Source organism: Eublepharis macularius, chromosome 3, assembly GCF_028583425.1.
Source record: "Eublepharis macularius isolate TG4126 chromosome 3, MPM_Emac_v1.0, whole genome shotgun sequence".
Classification (NCBI taxonomy): domain Eukaryota; kingdom Metazoa; phylum Chordata; class Lepidosauria; order Squamata; family Eublepharidae; genus Eublepharis; species Eublepharis macularius.
Window position 1 is genome coordinate 89,122,062 of NC_072792.1, and position 24,172 is coordinate 89,146,233.

At 41.1% G+C, this 24,172-nt stretch overlaps 1 protein-coding gene across 1 annotated transcript in view; it reads left to right on the plus strand.

Moving 5' to 3' along the window:
- Positions 1-247: 247 nt before the first annotated feature.
- Positions 248-24,172, plus strand: part of ICOSLG (inducible T cell costimulator ligand) — a 29,584-nt gene continuing 5,659 nt past the window's right edge. The window contains exons 1-5 of the mRNA XM_054974024.1: positions 248-760; positions 8,464-8,504; positions 14,010-14,351; positions 15,547-15,819; positions 17,478-17,636. Of these exons, the coding sequence (XP_054829999.1) occupies positions 747-760; positions 8,464-8,504; positions 14,010-14,351; positions 15,547-15,819; positions 17,478-17,636 (829 nt within the window). The 5' untranslated portion in view covers positions 248-746. The remainder of the gene's footprint in view (positions 761-8,463; positions 8,505-14,009; positions 14,352-15,546; positions 15,820-17,477; positions 17,637-24,172) is intronic.

Genomic DNA, 24,172 nt, shown 5'->3' on the forward strand with positions numbered 1-24,172 from the left:
TTCAGCAGGCGAAGATTTCTCTCGTTTGTAGCCGCAAGGATGCAGAAAGGCTTCCTCGGCAGGACTTTTGCCCGCTGAGCTGAGCACAGGCTCCCTTTATCGGGGGCGGGGGGAGTCGGTGCTCCCATCGAGTCACTGAAACGCACGAAACAAGGAAGTAGCAGTCGGTCAGCCGAGAAAGCCTGTGCCCCGGTTCTCCTGCGGCGTTGGAGAGCTAGACGCACGGCTACTTAGGAGCTTGTCCCACCGAGCAGCTCTTGGGGCCATTTCAAGGCGGGAACCCGGCAAAGCGGGCAACCCCAATATGGACCCCGCGCCAGGATTTGAAAGAAAAATATTGCGAAATCGATGATGTCTTGAGACGGCCTCGCAAGAAACAAGATCCGCGCTCCAGTTTCTGCTCTTTAGCCCAGCTGCCGCTTGAGGGAAGGCGCAATTCCCCTTGGACGCGCCAGGGAAAACCCGCCCTTCCTTCCCTCCGGCACAAAACTTCGCCTCCCCTTACCAAGCCCGTGTGGGGATTTCTGAGGGAAGCGGGCAAGCGGCTCACGAGGCGCGGCGCCCCTACCTGCCGGACCCCGGCCGCGCTGCTAATGTGCGGAGCCTGCCGGGGGCTGGCGGCCCGGAATTCCCCTCCGCGGGGGCGTGCCGGCTAACCAGCCTCGCTGGTTTTTTTCTGAAAAACTTCTTTGCCTTCAGCGTGGGAGCTCTTCGTTTCTGCTGGCTCAGGAGGACTTGTGATCAGGATGGCACCAAAGAGGTGAGTGGCACGGTGGGCGCCGCTGGCGAGGCCGGCTGCCTTTCCCCCTCATTTTTGCTGGTTCTTTTACCAGACGTGCCCCTGGGAGATCGTACCGCACGCGCATCCCGTTGAAATAGCGGGCGCGCGGGTAGGGGTGTTAAGCCCCCCCCCCCTTTTCCCAATTTGAAAACATGTTTGGCTGGTAAAGGCTGAGCTACTGGTGAGAGTCAGTTTGGTGTACTAGTTGAGAGCTACGGGACATTAATCTGGAGAGCCTGGTTTGATTCCCCACTCCTCCACTTGAAGCCAGCTGGGTGACCTTGGGTCAGCCTGGAGCTCTCTCAGCCGTACCCACCTCACAGGAGATTGTTGTGGGGGTAATAAAGACACGCTTTGTAAACTGCTCTGAGTGGGTGTTAAGTTGTCTTGCAGGGCGGTATATAAATCAAATGTTGTTGCTGTTATTCCTTCATGAACCAGATGTAGCTTTTTAAAATTATGATTTATTAGCATCCCCTTTTAGGACCTTTAGGATGTAGAGAAAATGTCCCTAGCTGACAGTTGCATAATTCCTATATTCAGACAGAAAAGTGTGGGAATAGAAGGGCAGCAGCTCCCACTGCTTATCATTTTTAGTTTGCCCTTCCCTTGCTCTAAGGACAGGGGTGGTCCCACATCACTCAGTGAACATCTAGTTGAATGGGGAACTCCAGTGTATGGCTTCTGTGTAAGATTTTATCTGCACTTCTTTGTCCAGCTGGACTTGCTGATGGCAATGAGGGTGTTGGTTCCTCCCTTTTTGATGGTAGAAATTCATCTGGTCATTAACAATCCCTGCCAAATGTGTGTATTTCAGAGACCATCATAAAAGAATGTGCTGCAAATGAAGAGCATATTAATGATCCATGTCAATACAGGAAATCTGAATGAATCATGTCTCCTTTATTTGTATATATAATTAATAGCGAAAGCATGTGTGTCTAACACATGGAGTCAGTTTGGTGTACTAGTTAAGAGCTACGGGACATTAATCTGGAGAGCCTGGTTTGATTCCCCACTCCTCCACTTGAAGCCAGCTGGGTGACCTTGGGTCAGCCTGGAGCTCTCTCAGCCATACCCACCTCACAGGTGATTGTTGTGGGGGTAATAAAGACACGCTTTGTAAACTGCTCTGAGTGGGTGTTGCCAGTCTGAGTGCTGCTTTTCACTTTAATAATATTGTGAAGCACAGTTCCATGAGGTTTCTTGTGTTTGGACAGTATGAGTTTTCAGTACACTTTATAAACAAACAGCTTTAAAAGAGGACCACTTTTGTGAAAAAATCCTCAGCAAAATTAAATCTATGCTTCCAAATCTTTTATATTGCACCCCAAGTGTAAATGAACCACATCAGAATTGAAATCGAACAGAAGATTTCTGCAGGAAAATCAGAACATTGAGTTAGAAACACTTCTAAGCACATTGAAAGGTATTGTCCACACACTCCTAAAAATGCAAGTATTTGTATAATTTCTTAATTTATGTAACTTGTACCGCATTCTTTACTCCAAGGAGGTCTGCAGTAAAACATATTTAATAAAGTCAGGTTACAACTGATAATAATAAAAGTAAAAACAAATTAATACTAAAAGCACAGGATGATTTATCATTAAAAGTCATCCAAAATTGTCATATTTATTTATTTATTTACATCATTTATAGTCCGCCTTTCTCACTGAGACTCAAGGCGAATTACACAGTATAGGTTAATACAATCAGTATCAAGTAAGTACATTTCAATACAATACCATAAGGTAAACATATACAAGTTTAAAGACATAGCATTAGCAAGGATCCAAGACATAGTAGAAAATACTGAAGAAAAACATAATCAATTCTAGGACTAACATTAGACAACATGGAGCACTGGTTGTACATAGGAGTACATATTTAAAACAGCAGATAATATATAAGGCAAAAATGGTGATGAAGTCTATGATCCCCAACCCGTTAGTGAAGCATCTGAGACCCCATCCTTACAATACTAGTGACTTCATGGAGGACTTCCATGCACATGAACCTCAGCAGGCTTTAAAGATCCTTCTTTAAGTATTGATAATGTGTGAATGATAGATAAATGAATTTGTCTTCAACTTATTCTTTGCTTATTGCTTTTCTCATTACAAGAGATGTCTGAGAAATTATTAATTATAAATAAGATCATCAGGGAAATCTATTGATACCCTTTTTGCACCATTTCAAAAGACTAATCATATAAAAATATATAGTTGGAATAATTATATTGCATGCCTGTTGAAGAGGTTTCAGGACTTCATTTGTGAGCAGGGATGCCAGCTCAGGTTGGAGATTTGGATGGTAAAGCCTGGAGAGGATGGCATTCGGGAAGGGGAGAGACCTCAGTGGGATATAATATCATAGAATCCACACTCAAATTCAGCCATTTTCTCCAGAAGAACTCATTTCTGGCCTGGAGATCAGTTGTAATTCTGGGAGATCTCCAGCCATTACCTGGGGGTTACAAGAACACAGGGAACCCCCTGGGGACACAGACAAAACTACAATTACCTGGGGGTTGGCAATTCAATTTGTGAACCTCTTGGAAAACTGATGAAACTTGGTCTTTATCTCTTTTGGACAACAGGACAGATTTGATCTACTTCCTAGCAAGAAATTAAGTATTTCTTGTTGCTTTAAGATCTTTTTAACCAGACTGGGAAGTAATTTGCGGTTGTTTGTTTTTAGATGTGTGAAAATGAATCTTACCGGACCACTGATTACGAAAGAGGAAATAAAATTATTTCTTGTCTCAAAACAAGTTCTATAAATATATAGAATACTACCATATTAAAGCAAGGCATAGTTCAGACTCCCTGAATGAGTGTGGAAGATCCTTGGCCATATGTACTTTCTTCCCAGTTTGTACATGACAGTTTAATGAATATTACTAAATTTATATCCCACCTTTCTTCCATCAAGGAATCCAAATAGTGTGTGTCGTTTCTATCCATAAGGTTGACTGTCGAGAGATTGGCCAGATACAGGCCTGCTTTTTTCATCAAGAGCAATATTACCCACCTTCTGGGCATGCTCCAGGATTTGAGTGCATTTGAATCTGGCATGGTTCAGGTAGTAGCCTGAATAGTTCAGCTTAGCCTGTGCTTGGAAGGCAAGTAAGGTCAGCCATGGTCAGTAATTGGACAGAATACCACCAAGGATGACTGGGATTTTGCTACATAGAGGAAGGGAATGACATACCACCTCTTCTTATCTCTTGCCTGGAATGCCCTGTGAATAGAGTTACCATGAATCAATTACAACTTGATAGCATGTTGTTGTTGGGTAGGAAGGCAGCATGGTATATAACCTGATCTCATCAGATCTCTGTCAGTACTTGGATGAGAGACCACCAAGGGGGATTGGGGTTGATCTGCAGAGGAAGGCCGTCTGCTCCTCACTTGTCTTGACAGCCCTTTGATGGGGTTATCATGCCGGTTGCAACTTGATAGCATGCACATACACATTCATGTGATTCAGATGCCAATACATGTAGGCATTGCTTTTGAGCTTATAGATGCTTTCTACCTGTTTTTGATGACTTCCACTCTGTATCAAGATCAGAAAACCATGGTTTGTGCTTTTCCAGCTAACCTGGGTTAAAAAAAATTGAACTCTGGTTTGCAGTAAAAGCAGAAATAACTTATGGAACTAGTTGCATGCAAGTGAAGAAAAGACGGTGCAAGCCTGAGAAACATCCCATGGTTATTCATATACTGTTATTTCTGAGCCATGCCAAAATCAATGCAATCATTTAATGTGGAAAGCGAACTGGGCAATCTCTGCAAGCTTCTAAATGTGCAGGGAGTATACTTGGTTGGATGAGTTTAGGTATATTGCACCTCATCACAGATACTCTAGAACAAAAAAACAGGGCACAGTTTACCTGGAAACACAGAACAATTCCATCACAGAACAACTCTCAAATTGACCAGTTCGGCAGTAACAAACAATAGTAGCACAGGAAACAAAACAAAATCTCCATGTTGTTATATCAGGTTTTCTCCTGCAAGTGTGCCTTTTAAGTAAATATGGCATTAGCTTAACAGGAATGTTCAGCTAATGAATGCATATTTGGAGAATAGAGATATGTACAGTAGCTGAGTATTTTAAAGGGGTTCTCAAGCATCCATTTTTAGAAAAGAGTTTTCAGGTACATAATTACATGTTTAAGCCAGAGTTGCATGATAGTTTGTAGCAAAAACATTAATGGAGACTTGGGATCTGAAGTAAAGAAATGCAGGACTTCCAGCAGGACCATTTCAGAAGACTGCAAGGCCCCTTAATATTAGGCCTAGTTTATCACAGAACTGTGGTCTACTTTGCCCAGAGCGGTTAGTGTGCTCTTCTCTCTTACAGGTGTTCCGTTAAGTGAAAACTTTGCCTTTCCCCATGTTTTTGGCTGCTCTGATTGTGTTTAACTATGTGCTGTTAATTTCAGCTGACTATTTAAACTTGCCTTCTAATTTAATTATTGTGGTGTTAAAGTTTGTATTTAATGTTTGTATATGAGGATCAAACTTCATTTGTTGTACTCTGCTTAGAAATTTGGGTAAATAGATAGTAATTGCTGTAAATAAATAGATGCCACTTACTTTCATTGGATGAATTTCACTCCCCTCAACTGACAAGAAATAAGGGGTGGTGAAATATTATTTAGCAAGAAAGTAGTTAGCAGACAGGAGGGGAGCCTGAAGAGCATGGGGGAGAGGGGTTGCTATAGTTGCACTCTTTAAGAAACAGGCAACATTTTTTGGCCCAAGTACTGAAAAAAAGTTAATCTATCTGTGACAATGTTGGTGTGCCAGTAAACAAAGAAGGGTTGAGATGAAGGTTATTGTTGGCCAGACACATTGGGAGGAAGTTGAACCCCAGCTACATTGCAGTACCTTTGACCCAGCTAGCAGCTGTATGGCTCTGGGAGATGATTATGGGCGTAAGCCATGTTGGTCTCCCACACCACTGGCCCAGCAGTACTGCCAATACTGCAGAGGCTTGCTTTGGGCAGAGAGCAGGCCCTGTATGCCAGGCAAAAAAAAAGTCTGAGATGCCACTGATCAGCGTACATGCTGAAACATACAAAATGCTGAGTAGTTCTTACAGGAGCATTAAATACATGATGGAGACATTCAAATATAACAAGACAAATCCCAATCTAGATTGAGACCTTCTGGTGTTAATGATTTCAGCTCAAAGATGTTTCAGTGATGTTTCTTTAAACCAGACAGCATAAATAATGAGGGCTGACTCCTCCATTTTACAGAGCTCGTCCCCATCTGAGAAGCAAAGACAGATGTCCGTGATGTGATTTGATTAGACTCACTATAGTGAGTACTCTGAACAGGACTTTCTTTTGTTTTAAAAATTTCTAAAATGGGATTGTATTTCACTGATATTTATTGTATATTTATATTAATAGTTTGTTGCCCTTGAAAAAGCACGTGCATGTTTGCGCATGTGTGAAACAAACTGTGGAGCTGGCAGTTTGTCAGGCGCAGCTTGAAGCTATTGATGGGTTATAGAGAGTGAGAGGCTGGAAGAAAAAACTTATCACTTCTTCTAAAACTTCAGCCTCCACACAAACCAGTGGAATGTAAACGGACAGTGATATGAAGGATTTTTTATATAACATGTTCTGAATACACGTGGACAGAGCTTGATATTTACCGGACAGAACAGCAAAACATTTGATAACCTGTGGGAATTGTTTATTAACTCTGTTGGAACATGATGAATTAAGGAAAAGTGTTGTATACTGTATATCTATAAATGAATGAACATATTGTGAACTTTGTACTGATTAAGTTAATGTTGAATCACTTAGAGGAATAGTATTGATTTTGCAACAGAGAGAGCTTCTGTATTTTTGTTCTTGAGATTCGTTGCTCTTTCTTATAAGCCTCCCTGTTATTACTACTTGAAAGTTTGGGAACTGGCAGGCCTGGTCTCCCTTTCTGATTTTAAAAAAAGGCAACAAAAAGTTGAAAGAAAGATGAGTCAAACTAAGCTTGGAGGCAGACTCAGTGCTCTTTCAGTGCAACCAGATCAGTCATCCACATGGAAAACTGGTCTGGGAAGACATATCTGACTATATGGAGACATTCTCCAGTATTCAGCACAGGGTTAACATTGTCAAAAAGAGAGCCCCAAAAGACCACTGTCCTTTGGGTAGATATATGGCTCTTCTCGATGCTCCTCCACCTTATGTGTGCAGGACTTCTACATTCATAATAGGTAATTGGCAAAGATCCCAAGTGAGCACTCCACTGGAAGGGCATTGAATGGCCCACTTAGTCCAATGCCTTGAGCATCACTGTAGCTTTCTCCATTTTAAAAACAAGTCATTTATTTCCAGTTTTCACCCTCATTTGCATAACATGATCCTTTGTTGTTTTGAAGGGAGGAGAGACCTCTCCCTCCTCAACCCCTTCTGACACATCATGGTGCACAGAGATGTTGCCGGCACCTCTTTCCTTTCTGTGCATAAAAGCATTCCTTTTCATAAAGGCACACATAAAGGGTTCACCGGCCACAGTGGTCGACAGGTAGGTCAGTTAGTTAGTTGCCTGGGTAAAATATTAACATTAAAAAAAAGTGATAACCGAAGCAAGTGGTGGCACTAGTTGAGACTTGAAAGCACTCAACATTGGAAAATATCATGAAATATTTGGAGGAGGAGTTTCCATGACTAGCGAGCAGTCCAGACAAGCATCTCCATTCTGAAGAGTCACAAGTAAAAAACAGGGGTTTTTTTGTGATTTTTACTGCTTAAGATTTCATTTATGCATACCCTTAGTAGCCAGATAAGGAAATTGTGGCCTCTGTGGGGTTTGCTGTCATGCTAACATGATAACCCAACATGGGTAATGAGATCCAAGTAACAGTGCATAGCAATTGGACAGTGGAATAACTTATCCACTTGAAGTAACCATATTACTGCAAGACTTGGCACGAACACAAGAAGTTGCCTTATTTCGTGTCAGCCTGTTCCTTTGTCAAGATTAGCATTGTCTACTCTAACTGGCAACAGCTCTCCATCATCTCAAATGATGGCTTTCATCATTGTTGTCGTCATCATCATCATCACATTTGATTTATATACTGCCCTTCAGGACAACTTAATGCCATACTCAGAGCAGTATACAAAGTGTATTATTATTATCCTCATGACAATCACCCTGTGAGAGAGCTCCGAGAAGCTGTGACTGACCCAAGGTCACCCAGCTGGCTTCAAGTGGAGGAGTGGGAAATCAAACCCAGTTCTCCAGATTAGAGTCCTACCGCCCTTAACCACTACACCCCTTCTAGCTGCTGCTTTTAATTGGAGATGCTGTGGATTGAAGCTGTTACGTTTTGCAGGCAAAGCTAATGAGCCACAGTCTCATCTGCTTAGAAGGGTGTGACTCTGCTCAAGGTTTGACTCTTATCTTTTCTCAGTCCCTATCATGTGTAACATTGGGATTAATGTTCTGGAATATTTTATAGGGGTGCTGTATAAGAATCACTGAAATAGCATATGGAGAAATAGAAGTCACTGTACAAATGTCCGTTTATTTTTCTCAGTATCTGGTGGTTCTCCAGCTGAGTTGTACAACTTCCAGATGTTATCTATTTATTAATTGCTTGTTAAGACATTAACTTACTAGGTCTCTTTATTTTTGGTTTAGCCTTGGACTTTGGATGTTGTGTCTTTGGATTCAGGAAGCTGGTGAGTTATGACTATGTAATGTTTGTTACGCTCAAAATAGGATTTAAATATGATGACTTTTTAAATTAACCCTGTCACATGATGTAGAACCTATTTTCCTCCATTTGCACATACCTTGTGAATTCTCTTGTGTTGATTAGCTTAAGTGAATGTTCATGATCCAGAAAGTGAATGGAAAAAATGGGCGATCATTTCCTTTCTCCCTCCCTTCCTCCCTCATGATTGAGACGGTTAACATGATTAATTAAAAATACAAATAAAAATATAGATCATATACATATATATATATATATATATAAAACTTCGGGTTACAACAGCCACTTATTCATATCCCAAAGGCTTGCTGAATCAGCAGTGTTGCATTGGCTCAAAAAAAAAAAGATGGGCAAGTGGTCCAAGAGACTTCCAGCACAGTCCTAAACTGAGTTACACCCTTCTAAGCCCATTAGTGAAACTTCACTAAGGATTGCACTGTTCAATTGGGATGCTATCCAAAGGACCAAAACCATAGCCTTAAAAGGCTCTTGTTCTCATGGGAGAAGTCCTCACCTGCCAATCAGCATGTCCCACCTGGAAAAGGTGATTAGAAGACTTATGCCAGTACATGGGTTTATATAAGGTTTATATAAGGAGAGCTAGCTCTTCAGCTATGCAGGTCCCAAGTCATGAAGTGCTTTATAGTCAAGATTGAGCACCTAGTACTGAGCTTGGAAACCTAGGAAATTAATGCATTTGCTTTAAAATAAGCCTAATGTGCTTACAGCTGCCCGTATCAGCCAGCACAGAATCCACCACATTCCACTCAAGCTGATGATTCTGAACTGCATTCAAAAGTAGCCCTACATAGAGCATCTTGCAGTAGCCCAGCTAGAAGTTATAGAACCATGGAACAATGGGGCAAGGTCAACTGAGTCTAGGAGGAAAGTTTCCTAATAGATCTAAATGATAGATCTCCATCCCTGCAACACTTGCATATTTTTAAAAAATGAGGCCAAATCCAGGATAATGCCCAGGCTTTTCACTTGAACTGAAAATGTTAGTCTTAACCCCATCTAACACAGGCAGATCAAATCTACATCCAACATCATCACTGCTTTTCAAGAGCCTCCTGCTTCACTGAATGACAACCTTAAGAGCAGTAAACAGCACCTTTGTAACTTTGTCACTCAGATCATGAGTTGGTCCCCAGCTCTCGTACTCTCCAGAGATTCACCCAAGCCACTCATCCAATTAAGCACTCGTGTGAAGAGCTAGCTGCATAGTTCTGAGTAACTATAACCCACCACTCACCGCTGTCTAATTTATAAATTCACTGCCATAAGATGTAGTGATAGCCACTACTTAAATGACTTTTCAAAAAGAATTGGACAAATTCAGGGAACATCAGTCTGTGGGTTGCTATTCATCAAAACTAAACTCTATTCAAAGGTACTTGTGTGATAATAGACTTTTTGATCTGCTTGTGAACTTTCAGAGGCATGGAACTGGTTGATAACAGAATGCCAGAAAACAGATTTTATGTGATCCAGAAAAGCAATCTGTACATTACATTCTTAAACCTGACCTGACTTGCATGAATACTGAACCATACATGAGGACAGCAGAGAAATGGCTGTATGGTCAGTTTCCGGGTTGGCAATCACATCATTTATTTTATTTATTTATTTAAAACATTTACAAGCTGCCTTTCCGCCCAAATAGATGGCGAACATCAGGCATTAGAAAATATATATCATTAAAACAATATTTAAAATGTATATATAAAATTTAATAGTTTAGTAAAAACATATAGACATACAAACACAACCAGGGAGGAGAGTCAATAAGAATTTACTGGGGATACACTGAATGAAACAGAGAAGTCTTCACCTGCCGGCAGAAGACAGTGATCGAGGGAGACAGACAAATCTTCCTGGGGAGGGAGTTCCAAAATTTGAGTGCCATGACTGCGAAAGCCCTTTCTCAAGTTGCCACATGTCTAGCCTCAGATGGCAGAGGAGGCCGAAGAAAACCCTCCAAAGATGAATGGAGTGGATGGTCAGGTTTACATGGAAGAAGGTGGCCCTGAAGATGTGATGGTTTCAAGTCGCATTGGGATTTAAAGGTCAGTAGCAGCACCTTGAATTGGGCCAGGAAGCAAATTGGGAGCCAGTGTCTGTGGAATAAGATTAGAGTGGTATGGTCCTTGCAACCCTCTCCCATCAGCATTCTGTACCATCTGTAGCTTCTGGACAGTATTCAAGGGCAGCCCCACATAGACTACATTACAATAATCTAATCTAGTTGTTAGGGCATACGCTACAATGGCAAGATCTTTCCTGCCGAGGAAGGGTTGCAGCTGGCTCACCCAGCTGGCAAAAGGTGCCACTAACCACCACTGCCACCTTTTTATCCAACAAGAGGCCTGGATCCAGCAGCACGCCCAAGCTATGAACCTGCTCATTTTGGGGGGAGTGCAACCCCATCCAGAACAGGAGATATCCCCATTTCTGGGTGGAACCTGTCGCGGTGGTTTATGATGCACTGGCCTCAGTGTCAGGTTCAAGAGAAAGACACGACACACCAAGCTTTAATTTCAATGGTGTATTATACAATATTTACAGGTGAATAAATATACAAGATGTATTATGTTGACTGACAAACTGCTCCGCCAGACAACCCGCAGAGCTAGAGCCCCAAAAGCAAAAGACTCTGTTTTCTTATATAGTGTATGTTAGCCTATCACAGCCATAGATAGTGCTGACTCACTGTGCCAGCCCAAATGTCCTTGGCATACTGAGAAAAAAAACTCATCACCTGGTTAAAGTCATGTGATAGCTAACTGTCATCTTGCTACAATTCTAGATGACTTTAATCTGTCACTGCTAGCTGCCTCGCTATGCATGTTTGTCTCAACAGAACCCACCAGTAGCACTTCTGTTTTGTCATGATTAAATTTAAGTTTACAATAATAATAACATTTGATTTATATACCACCCTTCAGGACAACTTAATGCTACATTCAGAGCCATTTACAAAGTATGTTATTACTATCCTCACGACAATCACTCTGTGAGGTGGGTGGGGCTGTGAGAGCTCTGAGAGAGCTGTGACTGACCCAGGATCACCCAGCTGGCTTCAAGCAAGAGTGGGGAATCTAACCCAGTTCTCCAAATTAGAGTCCTGCTGCTCTTAACCACTACACCAAACTGGCGCATAGTTCTCATCCATCCCAAAACTCCCTCCATAGTTTGTACGGCTTCTCTGGAATCTGGTGGAAGTGTGAAATAGACTGAGTGTCACCTGGATATTAGTGGAAACTCAGCCCAAATCTCCAGATGACCTCACCCAGCAGCTTTACATAGATGTTGAAAAGCACGAAGGACAGGATCGAATTAACAGGGTTGCACTCCCCTGTCCATTTCTTAACACAGGCCATTCACTGAGTGACCAGGGCCTTTTCGGTCCTGTGACCTGACCTGAAAGCTGATTGGAACAGATTCAAACAATCTGTTTAATTCAAGAATACCAAAATTTGCCAAGCCACCACTTATTTAATCAACTTGCTCAAGAAAGGTACATTTAAGACTAGATTGTAGTTATTCACCTCTCTTGTGTCTAGGGTTGCCATGTGTCCAGTTTTCAGCTAGACCGTCCAGTATTTTTGTGGATTGTCCAGGGGAAACATACAGCACTGAACACCGGGTGCTTTCACCTTCCCCTTGCTTCTAGGCTGCTGCTGGCCTAGGAGAATAACCAGCCCATCTTCCCAGAATCCTGCAGTTGCGCAGTGCTGCCCAGAATTGGCAGCCAGCCCGGGTGCCTGGCCTCCTATGTAGTGCCAGCCAGTCTACCTGCCCAGACTCATGTGTCCTTGCAGTGCCGCTCAGGAGTGGCCAGCTAGCCCAGGCACTCAGCCTCCTTTGTGGGGTCGGCAGGAGTGGCCGGCCTGCCCACCTGGACTTCTGCAGCTGCCTAGTATTGCTCAGGAGCAGCCAGCCAGCTTGGACGCCCAGCCTCCTGAGGCTGCACATAGCCACGCAGGAGTGGCCAGCCAGCCCTGGGCCTGGAAGTGGGATCGGAACAATGATGTCACATACAGTAAAGACATTATTGCACTGGGGGTGGGGGCACGCAAGGGGAAAAACCTGTACATGCTATCCTCCCTCTCCCCAGGGTATGGTATTCTGGACCTCATCTGGCAACCCTAACTGGGTCAAGAGTAAGAGTGGATGCATCACTGCCGATTTAAAGGCAGGGGCAACCACTTACTCTCTCAGGGAGGCATTTATTGTCTCCTGGATCCAATCCACTAACCCCACCCGCAGCACATATATAAGCAGTCAGGAGGGGCAAGAGTCATACAAGCAGGTGGTAGATCTCAAACTTTCAAGAATCCTGTCAACATCCTCAGACTGGACAAGGTGAAATGTATGCCACACAACTGGACAAATCGGCATCCTGGGATTATGTAGTCCTTTTACTGCTAATGTAGACTCCAGTGTTAATGAATGAAGTGGGCCTAATGCTTTCCCTTGGAGGCAAGTGTTTTTGGTGGCAGGGGCTGAGTTAATGTTATTAAATGACTGTTTTTAAGAGAGTTTTAAAATTAGTGCATGGTTATTGTATTTATAAAAATGCATATCCTATCCTCTCCAGACTCAGACATATGCAGATATTTTGTTTTCAGAGGGTTGTTGCCTAATAATAACAACACCAACAACAATATTCGATTTATATACCACCTTTCAGGACAACTTAATGCTTACTTGGTTTACAAAGTATGTCATTATTATCCCCCCAACAATCACCCTGTGAGGTGGGTGGAGCTGAGAGAGCTCTAGAGATCTGTGACTGACCCAAGGTCACCCAGCTGGCTACAAGTGGAGGAGTGGGGAATCAAACCCTGTTCTCCAGATTAGTGTCCCACCGCTCTTAACCACTACACCAAACTGGCCTACCCTGTATTGTGTGTGTTATGTGCCATCAAGTCATTTTTATCTAAAGACAACTCTATGAATTAACAGCCTGCAAAGCATCCTATGATGTGACCAAAGTACAACAGCCTCAGATTAATCATATTTGCTTTTAGGGCTTGATTTGATCAAGAACCCACTTATTTGTCTTTTTGGTGGTCCATGCTATCCATAAAATCCTGCATTGCTGTGGATAAAATTAGTCAAATGTCATTTTTTGGGGGGAAATCATTCATCATTACTTTACGTTGTGCAACTTAAAAGAATTTTTGTGGCTTACCACTGTTGTTAGACAAGCACATCAGCCACGGCTTCTAGTTTGAGTGAATGTGTGATCCATTTGGAATTAATGACAAAAATCCTGCTGACATCATAGTGGCTAGTTTGGTACTATTACATTTGGTTGCAGTCTCTCCAATTAAATTTCAAAAATATTGTAACAGTTAAGTTCAATGGACTTGAAAGGAAATGTAGCTCTAATAAGAACTGGATTATTTGAAAATGTCTTTGAGAACTTAGTGGTGCAATTTATATCTGTCTGTTTTTGTAGTTGATGCTGAAGAAGTTTGTGGGAACTACACTGGCATACAAGGGGAAAACATTGTACTAAGATGCTGTTATCATGGAGAAGTATTTGATCCAACTATGTTCCGAGTACAATGGCAAATAAAAGACAATGATGAGTGTCTAGTGGAAGCCCATCTTCCTGAACAAAATAATCCACCCCAGTGTGAACATTTCAAGAACAGGACTGAGCTTAAAGATTACTTGGATCTTCGGCTGCGAAACATCGGTCAGGAACACGCAGGAAAATATCTGTGCATATTACAGAGAAAGAAGGGGGAACAGTTTCAATTCCATTTTAAAGGACTGGTAAAACTGGACGTGGCAGGTAAGACCCTCCATCTCATTCAAAATAAATATTTAAAAGGCACAGTTTAGTGATACAGAATGATTGCTTAGTCTTTAAAAAATCCCCCTGCTTTGGAATACTGTGCAGAAACCAGCAATTTGCACAAATAAACATTCTTAAAAGTATGCATGTTTCTGAGTTTTACGGAGCTCTTTGTCACATCAGAATGTTATACTAGTATACATGGGACAGTCCAGTTCCTTACTACATTTTAATACATCCTGTCAAATAAAACAGCTATGCCTCATGAAAAAACCTTCAAGGATGACATCCCATCACCTCCACAGGGAGTCTGTTACCAGCTGTACTAGGTTCCAAGTGGGGAAAGTGAGGGGGGGGGTCCTTAAGTGGGAACAATAATCAAAAGGTGGCCACAGGAGACTGTAATTGGCACTTGGAGGAAAAGGAAAGAGTACCCCCTTGAATATTTATTATTTATTTTATTGTGAACATTTTTCTGCTACCTTTCCACCCAGTTCAGAGTCCCCAAGGTGGTAAACAGTCAAAACATAAAAAGAAAATTCAAAATGCTTGTGTAGTGGTTAAGAGCACGGGACTCTAATCTGGAGAGCCGGGTTTGATTCCCCACTCCTCCACTTGAAGCCAGCTGGGTGACCTTGGGCTAGTCACAGCTCTCTGGAGCTCTCTCAGCCCCACCCACCTCACAGGGTGATTGTTGTGGGGATGATAATAACATACTTTGTAAAGCGCTCTGAAAGGTGATATATAAATCAAATGTTGTTATTGATTATTATGATTCCTTGCTGATCCTGTGATGCTTGTCATAGGATATGTGGGGTCCACCTGAATGGTGGACTCAGATGTGTAACATGCTATGCAGTGTAATGTCTTTACCTTTTCATTATTTTATATTATTTTGTCATTGCTACCTTCATTTCTTGTTCTTTGATAAGGCTTAGAGTTGGTAGTTCCAATGTAAACATGCCATATACCCCACTACTGATGAAGGGAGCTCTTACTCTTAATAGCGCATACCCTGGAAATTTTTAAGGTGTCACTGGACCCGAGACTTACTGGTGCTGGTGGAGACATCTAAGAGTTATTGTTACCTCTTTGGAAGTTTCTTCCTGATATTTTCTTTGCACCACCAAAATGTAAGATCAGGCTGCCTGGAAAAATGTTGTAAAGTTATACCATTTTTGTTCTTTTTCAGCAAAGTACCTCCCACCAGTTATAACAGGTCCTTCAAAATATGGAGAAGATATGATATTTACTTGCAATTCTAGCAATGGATCTCCAGAACCAACAGTTTATTGGATAAATCAAACAGACAACAGTCACTTGAGTCCAAATGGTACAATCAAAATTAAACAGCGTAATGGGACTTTCAGTGTTTCCAGTACACTAATAATTAAAGCCACATCTAATATAAAATTAGAGTGTATCATCAAAAATGAACAACTGAATGAAAGCCTAAATGCTACCTGTAAGTTGATTTTCACAGTTTATCTGTATCATCCATATGCAGCGTTTGTAAAAGACACGTGTCTGTTTTTCTTGTTAACTGTTGCTGGATAATGGGCTGCTCATACAACTGTATTCATGTCCAGAAGTCTAAAATCTTTGCTTTTTGATCTGTTGTAAATTAAAATGTGATCTTGGCATTTTATTTATAGCATAGAATTAGATCCAGCCATTTTTCTGCCAGTAAAAGAAGGGTTTTTCCCCCCTTCTTATGGCAGATTCCCAGTTTGCCCTCCTGCTATTCCTGAAGCCCCTCCCCCCTGCCCACAGCAGCATTCTAGAATGGGGGAGGGGGAGCCAGTGGGAAGAGACAGCTGGATCAAACCCATGGAATAGAATTTTCAGATTTAAGTCTAATGAGTAAGAAGAAGTAATAGTACTCTAATAACATGCTACTTCAATAATGCAGCCAGATAATAGTCTGGTTAAGTCAAATCAGGGTTGCCAGGGCACAGTGCTGTGATAATGTAACAAGCCACCTTTAACTCAATTCTCCTTCCTGTGGAATTTTTAAATTACAGGAGGTCTACTAAAGGCTAGACCAGGCAATCCTATGTATCCCTGGCTGTCTAGACTACCATGGAATGAATGTGGCTCAGTGGTAGGGCATCTGCTTGGCATGCAGAAGGTCCAGGTTTCAGTCCCTGGCATCTCCAGTTGAAAGGCTCAGGTAGTAGGAGAGGCTTCAGCTGAAGTCCTGGAGAGCCACTGAAAGTCTGAGTAGACAAACCTGACCTTGATGAACCAATGGACCAATTCAGTATAAGGCTGTGTTGTTGCATCTTTGACACTCCAAATAGCCCCTCGCCTGCCCACTTCCTCTCATGACTTTTATCCTGTAGTCCTCACACTCTTCAAAGTCTCCTTTTATTAGCTTCCTATCTCCACTGCTGGTTGTTTCCTTAGCTCCCTGCTGACTCCCTTCCAATTCCATTAATCACCATGATTTTGGTACAGCCTCCCTAGCACTCTTATTTCATCTCTCTGTTAAGTTTAGGGTTTTCCAGACACTGCCCTGTTTCCCAACATTGTACCAATTGTTTTCCATTGTATCTGAAATACATTAGAGGGAAAGAGTGGGAACAAGACATCTGAGGTGATAGAAGAGGGACAGCTACTTGTTTTTTATTTCATGCATCAGCTGCGAAACTGTGGACAGTACCTGTGGAAACAAGGTGGGATATACTGTAACCCAAAGATCTTCATACGGGTTTGTTTAAAAAGAAGGTACCTGTACAGGTTTCCAGGATGGGTGACACAGGATGGTGTCAGAAAGGCAACAGTAGGAGGCACAGCTTAAAAAATGTTGTGTGTAGTCCCTTATTAACTACATTCACATGCCCATACTGTGATTTAGATCTTTATTTCATGCCTCCCCTCTAGCTCTGCTGTGTGATAGTTCTGAAAGGCAGAGGAAATTCCAGAAGTATTATCTAGTTGATCCCATGGGAAGCTGTTGTTCAGTGGGGTGGGGGAGAGAAATGGAAAAACTTCATTGAATGTGTATGCAAATGTTTAGTCATGCCTAAAGATGCTCTGGATTACGGTTGCTGTTTGTGTTCCTTTCCATCCTTTCCATGACCAACTGTTACTGGAATTTTTTTTTTTTTTGGTCTTCAGATATTTTTGACTCTTCCACATCCAGTCGCAATTCAAGTAACAACCAACACCAAACAAGCATGATTGCTATAAGTATTCTTGCAACTGGTATTATGATTATCATGATCATTTTATTGATCTGCTATCAAAGGAAGTGTTCTCTTCACAGAGCATATGCTGGTAAGTAACATAAGAATGTTAACAAAACTCTGCTGGCGGTAGTAGGTGGGGAGGAGCAATGACTTTAGTCTGCCAAGATGGCTAACCCCAGACCTCTAAGCAGGGCTGAAGCATTATTTCTCTGGGCCTGGTACAAACATTTGCGTGGCACGTACGCACTCACATACATGCATATGGCCAAATGCACATATTCCAGTTCCCTCTCGTCCATACAATCTCATACGTCATGAAAGAAAGAAAAATCTTAAAGAACAGTTTTAGTCCAGTGAGAGGAGTTCCATGTCGCATTATTTTACCCAGTTTATTATATTATACTAACTTGCCTTTCTATCTAGAAATGAACACAGTAAGTTTTCATTCACAGCAATGTACAATTATCTATGCATTTTTCAGGAATGATTTAAGAGACTCACATCAGTACTTATTTCTTTATCCCACTTTTCCATTTTAGGATTGCTATTTTTTCTCTCTGAAAGAGCATTTATGCCTTAAGCAGGTATAGATAGAACCAGTAGAAATATGAAAGGTGAAACTTTTTCTATGGTTTGCGCAGGGTCTGTTTGCTATGCAGCTGACGAGCATGGAGGATTCTTTGGGGTAAAAGGGCTACAGCCCTAGTCTAACTTTCGTAAAAGGAATTTGTGGTGAATTATTATTAAAGGAAATACCGTTGCAGCTTTGTGCTGCCGCTGCCACCACCTGAGCCTCCGGGGTGTTGGGGAAGGCTGGAGCTGCCTCCTCCGGCCCCTCCTGCCTCTCAAATGGCCGCAGTGCGCCAGCGCCACAGCGGCCATTTGAGGGGCAGGAGGGGCTTTCTCTGCCTCCTCCGGCCCTTCCTGCCCCTCAAATGGCCACGGCGGCACCAGCACACCATGGCCATTTAAGGGGCAGGAAGGGCCAGAGGAGGCAGCTCCAGCATTCCCCAACGTCCCACAGGGCGGCTGCCGCCAACAAGGTAGGTGGGGCTGCCGCCAACAAGGTAGGTGGGGGTGGGGGTGGGATGATATTTAAAGGGCCCCACTACTGCTTGCAAGCAGCGGGGCCCTTTAAACATCATCCCACCCCCACCCTTTAAACTCAGCCCCAAAGCTTTCCTTTTTTTTTTTTGAAAATTTTTTTATTGGGTTAGAACATTTTTATTTTTACATTACAGTCAATTTTCCCCTAATTTTTCGTTTCTAACCCCCTCCCTTTCCCCCCCTTTTGTTGACTTCCAACAGCTTTCCCACCCTCTGTCCCTTTTCCCCTACTTCTATTAAATTCCTCTGTCTAAAACAGATATACATTCTCCATTATATTAAGCAGTACATCTTTAACTCCTTTACTTATTATACACCCAAACTATACGTCTTTAGATAAACAATTTATCCCATTTTCCAGTTTTGAATATTTCTATATAAACCTATATATCATAAACCATAAAAATTTCCCACATTTAAATCAAACAATTTGATTTGTTCACTATATATTACTCATTTCAACTTTTTATGGTAATTCTATATAACTCCTCACATAATCAATCAATTTAACTCTTCTGTACATTCAGTTTGGTGCATATAAATCTTATCAAAGAAAGAAAATATTGTTATTTACTCAATCCTCATGTTTAAACCTTATCATTAATTATTCTCTATCAATGTTCTATCAGTTAACCTATACATATCTATATATATCTCAATCAATTAATCTAACTGCTTATAAATTCACATTTCTCTTCCTCCCCCGGTAAAGTCACCCCTCTCTTTTATACTTTTATTATACTTCAGTAGTTCTCAAACTGCCACAGTTTTCCTCCCACCTCCCATTTCTTCTCCAGATATTGTTTCAGCTTCTCCCAGTCTGTGTTAAACTGCCCTGAGTCCAAATCTCTCAGTTTTCTTGTCATCTTGTCCATTTCAGCCATATACAGCAATTTGTAGATCCAATCTTCAATAGTTGGCACTTCTTGTACTTTCCATTTCTGCGCATACAAAAGTCTAGCTGCTGCAGTCATATAAAAAATCAACGTCCTATGATGGGCTGGAATTCCCTCCATTCCCAAGTTTAGCAGCAGGAGTTCTGGGTTCTTATTTATTTGAAACTGTAAAATTTCACTCATTTCTCTTATTATTTCCCCCCAGAACTGCCTAGCTACCTCACACGACCACCACATATGATAGAGGGAGCCCTCATGTTTCTTACATTTCCAGCATTTATTAGAAGTATTCAAGTTCCCTAGCGCAATCTTCTTTGGTGTCATGTACCAACGATAGATCATTTTGAAAATGTTCTCTTTAATATTAATGCATGTCGTTGTCTTCATTGTAGTTTTCCACAAGTATTCCCATGCCTCCATTGTTATTTCTTTATTGAAATTTATAGCCCATTTCACCATCTGTGTTTTGACTATCTCATCCTCAGTATACCATTTCAACAGTACTTGGTATACCTTGGATATTCTTTTCTTGTCTTCTTTAAGAAGGGTCTGCTCTAGTTCCGAGTTCTCTGTTCGTATGCCCCCTTTTGCAAAGTCCGAATTATATAAGTCTCTAATCTGTCTATACTGGAACCAATCATAGTTAGGTGATAGTTCCTCTCGCGTCTTTATTCTAAGTTTAGATACTTCAATCTTAGTTATTTCTTTGTACGTTAAACATTGTTGTTCATTATCCACAGCTCTCGGATCTATCACCTCATATGGAACCACCCACAAGGGGGTTCCTTCTTGTAGGTAAGTTCTGTACTTCTTCCAGATTGTATATAGACTTCTCCTTACAAAATGATGCAGGAACATCGAGTTGACCTTTACTTTGTCATGCCATAGGTATGCGTGCCATCCAAAAAATTTTTTATATCCCTCTAGGGCTAATAGTTTCTTATTCTTTAATGTCATCCACTCTTTTAGCCAAACTAGGCAGATTGCATCGTGATAAAGTCTCAGATTGGGCAGTTGCATTCCGCCTCTCTCCTTTGCATCTTGTAGAACTTTTACTTTCACTCGAGGCTTCTTGCCTGCCCAAACAAAATCTGATATTTTCCTCTGCCATTTTTCAAATTGTTTAGAGTCTCTGATGATTGGTATTGTCTGTAACAAAAACATTACTCTTGGTAACACATTCATCTTAACTGCTGCAATCCTGCCCAACCATGACAAATTCAGTCTATTCCATTTGATCAAGTCTCTCTCTATCTGAGTCCATAATTTTTCATAATTATTCTTGAACAAATCTATATTTTTTGCAGTCAGCTCAACTCCCAAATATTTCACCTTACTAGTTACTTCACAGTCCGTTGTTTCCATTAACAATTGTTGTTTCTGCTTAGTCATGTTTTTACATAGTATCTTTGACTTCTTTTTATTAATGAAGAAACCTGCCAAGTCACCAAACTCCTTAATCTTATCTATCACTTTTGGCATGTTCTCCAATGGATCTTCTACAATTAACATTATGTCATCTGCAAATGCTCTAACCTTGTATGAATAGTCCTTTATTTTTATTCCTCGTATTTCCTCATCTTGTCGTATTTGTATCATCAGAATCTCCAATACTAATATGAACAACAATGGAGATAACGGGCAACCTTGTCTTGTTCCTTTACTAATCGTCAATTTCTTGGTCAGTTCATCATTCACTACAATTGCTGCAGTCTGGTCCCTATATATTTCTTTAATTGCTCTGATGAATCTTTCTCCCAATTGTAGCTTTTCCATAGTGGCAAACAAAAAATCCCAGTTTAAATTGTCAAACGCTTTTTCAGCGTCTACAAAGAAGAAACCAACCTCTTTATCGCAACGCTTGTCATAGTATTCAATAGCATTGATCACTGTCCTTAAATTGTCTCTTATTTGTCTGTCCGGCAAAAAGCCTGCTTGTTCTTCCTCTATAACTTCCGAGAGCCACCCCTTCAGTCTCTCCGCCAATATCTTTGCAAAAATTTTATAATCATTGTTAAGTAATGATATAGGCCTGTAATTTTTCACGCTAGTCAGATCTTGGCCCTCTTTTGGGATCAATGATATATTCGCTTCACTCCAAGTGTCTGGAATTCTTTGATCCCTAAAAACTCCGTTCATCACCTCTTTTAGGAAAGGTGCCAGTTCGTTGGCCATTGTCTTATAAAATTTAGCCGTAAGTCCATCTGGCCCTGGCGCCTTTCCTAGATTTGCGGATTGTATTGCCATACTTATTTCCTCGTCAGTTACTTCACTGTTCAACTTATTTCTCCAAGCTTCCGAGATCTCTGGAAGTTTGGTTTTCTCCAAATATGATGCTATTGATTCTTTGTTTACTTCTTTTTTATTATACAGCTTAGCGTAAAATTTATAAAAGGCTCTGCTAATGGTAGTCTGCTCCAAATACGTTTTGTTTTCTTCACAAATTTTATTTATTATTTTCTTTTCCCTTTTCTTCTTTAATTGCCATGCCAAATATTTCCCAGGTTTATTAGCACCCTCAAAAGCTTTTTGATTCAGTCTTTTAAGGTTCCACTCCAATTCTTTATTACTCAATGCTGTTAACTGTTCTTGAAGAATTTTGATTTCCTGATGTATTTTCTTTTTCCCTGGTCTCTTTTTTAACTGTAGTTCTTTGGCCTTTATTTTCTCCTCAATCTCTTGTCTTTTCTCCTCTTTCTTTTTCCTTGCTCTACCATTTAAATCCATTAGTATGCCCCTTACAACCGCCTTATACGCGTCCCAAACTTTACTGGTTGGTACTTCTTTATTCACGTTGTATTGTATAAAAAACTTAGTCTCTCTTCTCAATGTTTCCATATTCTCACTTTCCTGTAACAAGTCCTCATTTATTCTCCAGGCTTTCCTTTTTCTCCTTTTTCCAAATTTCCACATAATTGGGTTGTGATCTGAGCCTACCATCGGCATTATTTCTACCTCCTTAGTCCATAACGCTAAGTCCTTTGAGGCCCAGATCATATCAATTCTTGATAATGTAAAATGCCTTGCAGAATAAAAAGTAAACTGTCTGGTTTTAGGATATTCTCTCCTCCATACGTCTTCGAGAGTCTCTTGTTGAATCAACTCAAAAAAAAGCTTTGGCAATAGTCCTCTTTTCTTTTGTGCTTTTGTAGTCTTTTTGTCTAGTTCCAAATCTGTCACTCCATTGAAATCTCCAGCAAGAATTATCTGGTCATATACAAGATCGTCTAAGTGCTTCCTTAAGTCCTCAAAGAAGCTTTCCTTTGCACCGTTAGGTGCATAAAGTCCGACTACCAACACTCTCTTTAAGTTCCAATTACATTCCACTGCTACAAATCTAGCTTCCACATCTCTCATAACAAATTTTGGCTGCAGCTCCTCTTTTATATACAACACCACTCCTCTTTTTTTCTTATTGGAAGCCGCTACAAATTCTTTGCCCAATTTTCCAGATTTTAAATATTTTACATCCTGTTTTCTAATATGGGTCTCCTGCAAACAAACAATATCACATTTTTGTTTTAGTAGCCAATGAAAAATATTTTTTCTCTTATTCGGTGAGTTTAGTCCATTTACATTCCAAGATAATACTTTACACTCCATATTCATGGTTTTGTTGGTAAGTCTTTTTCATTGTCCTTAATAAATCTCTCCATCTCCCGCTCAGATCTGATACGCTTTTTTGCCCCTCCAAACTCAAAGGACACTCCTTCCGGTAACTCCCATCTGTACCTAATATTCATGTCCTTCAAAGTCTGAATTAACACTCTATATTTTTTCCTGTCCAGTAACACTGATCTGGGCAATTCCTTCATTATGATAATCGTCTTGCCGTCAATCTCCAATGGATCTTGGAATTGTTTTGTCACAATCCTCTCTTTCATATTTCTAGTTGTAAACTGCACGATCACATCCCTTGGTAGTTTCCTCTGGGTTGCAATTCTCGAGTTCACACGATACGCCACATCTAGGATAGCCACAATTTCCTCCTCCTCCTTCCCCAGGTATTCAGCCAACACCTCAGTCATCTGTTCTTGCGCTGACTTCCCTTCAACTTCTGGCAGACCACGAAAACGAAGCTGCTTCTCCATGTGTTTAGTTTCTGCAACTGACATCCTCCCCTTTACCAATCTCATCTCTGTTTGTTGCGTTTCTATTAAATTCTCCATCGCGTCTTCTACTGTTTTGACTCTCTGTTTCGTTCCTTGTAATTCACTGCTAATCGTTTCCACGCCTTTTTTCACTTCTGACAGCTCCGACTTTACTGTCTGTGTAACTTCTTTGACCTCTTTAATAAGCTCCAATTTCGTGTCCTTAAGTTCTTTCATCATGTCTATAAGTTTTTTGTCCAAATTTTCTATTGCCGATTGCCACTCTTTTTTCGACATCGTGGGGCTTGCTTTAGCTCGCTCCCACGAATCTGCTCTCTTCCTCAGCTCCGTGGCGTATAATTAAACGTTTTCCTTTTTTTTTTCAAATGTCCCAATCTTTGCCAAAATTAATTTTTTATATCCAAAATGTCGGGCGTCTTTTCTCTACGGTTTCTCTATGTTATTATAATCCAAGATGGCCTACTTCCTCTTCCGCTGAAGCCACGACCCTTCCACTTTCAAAAATGGCG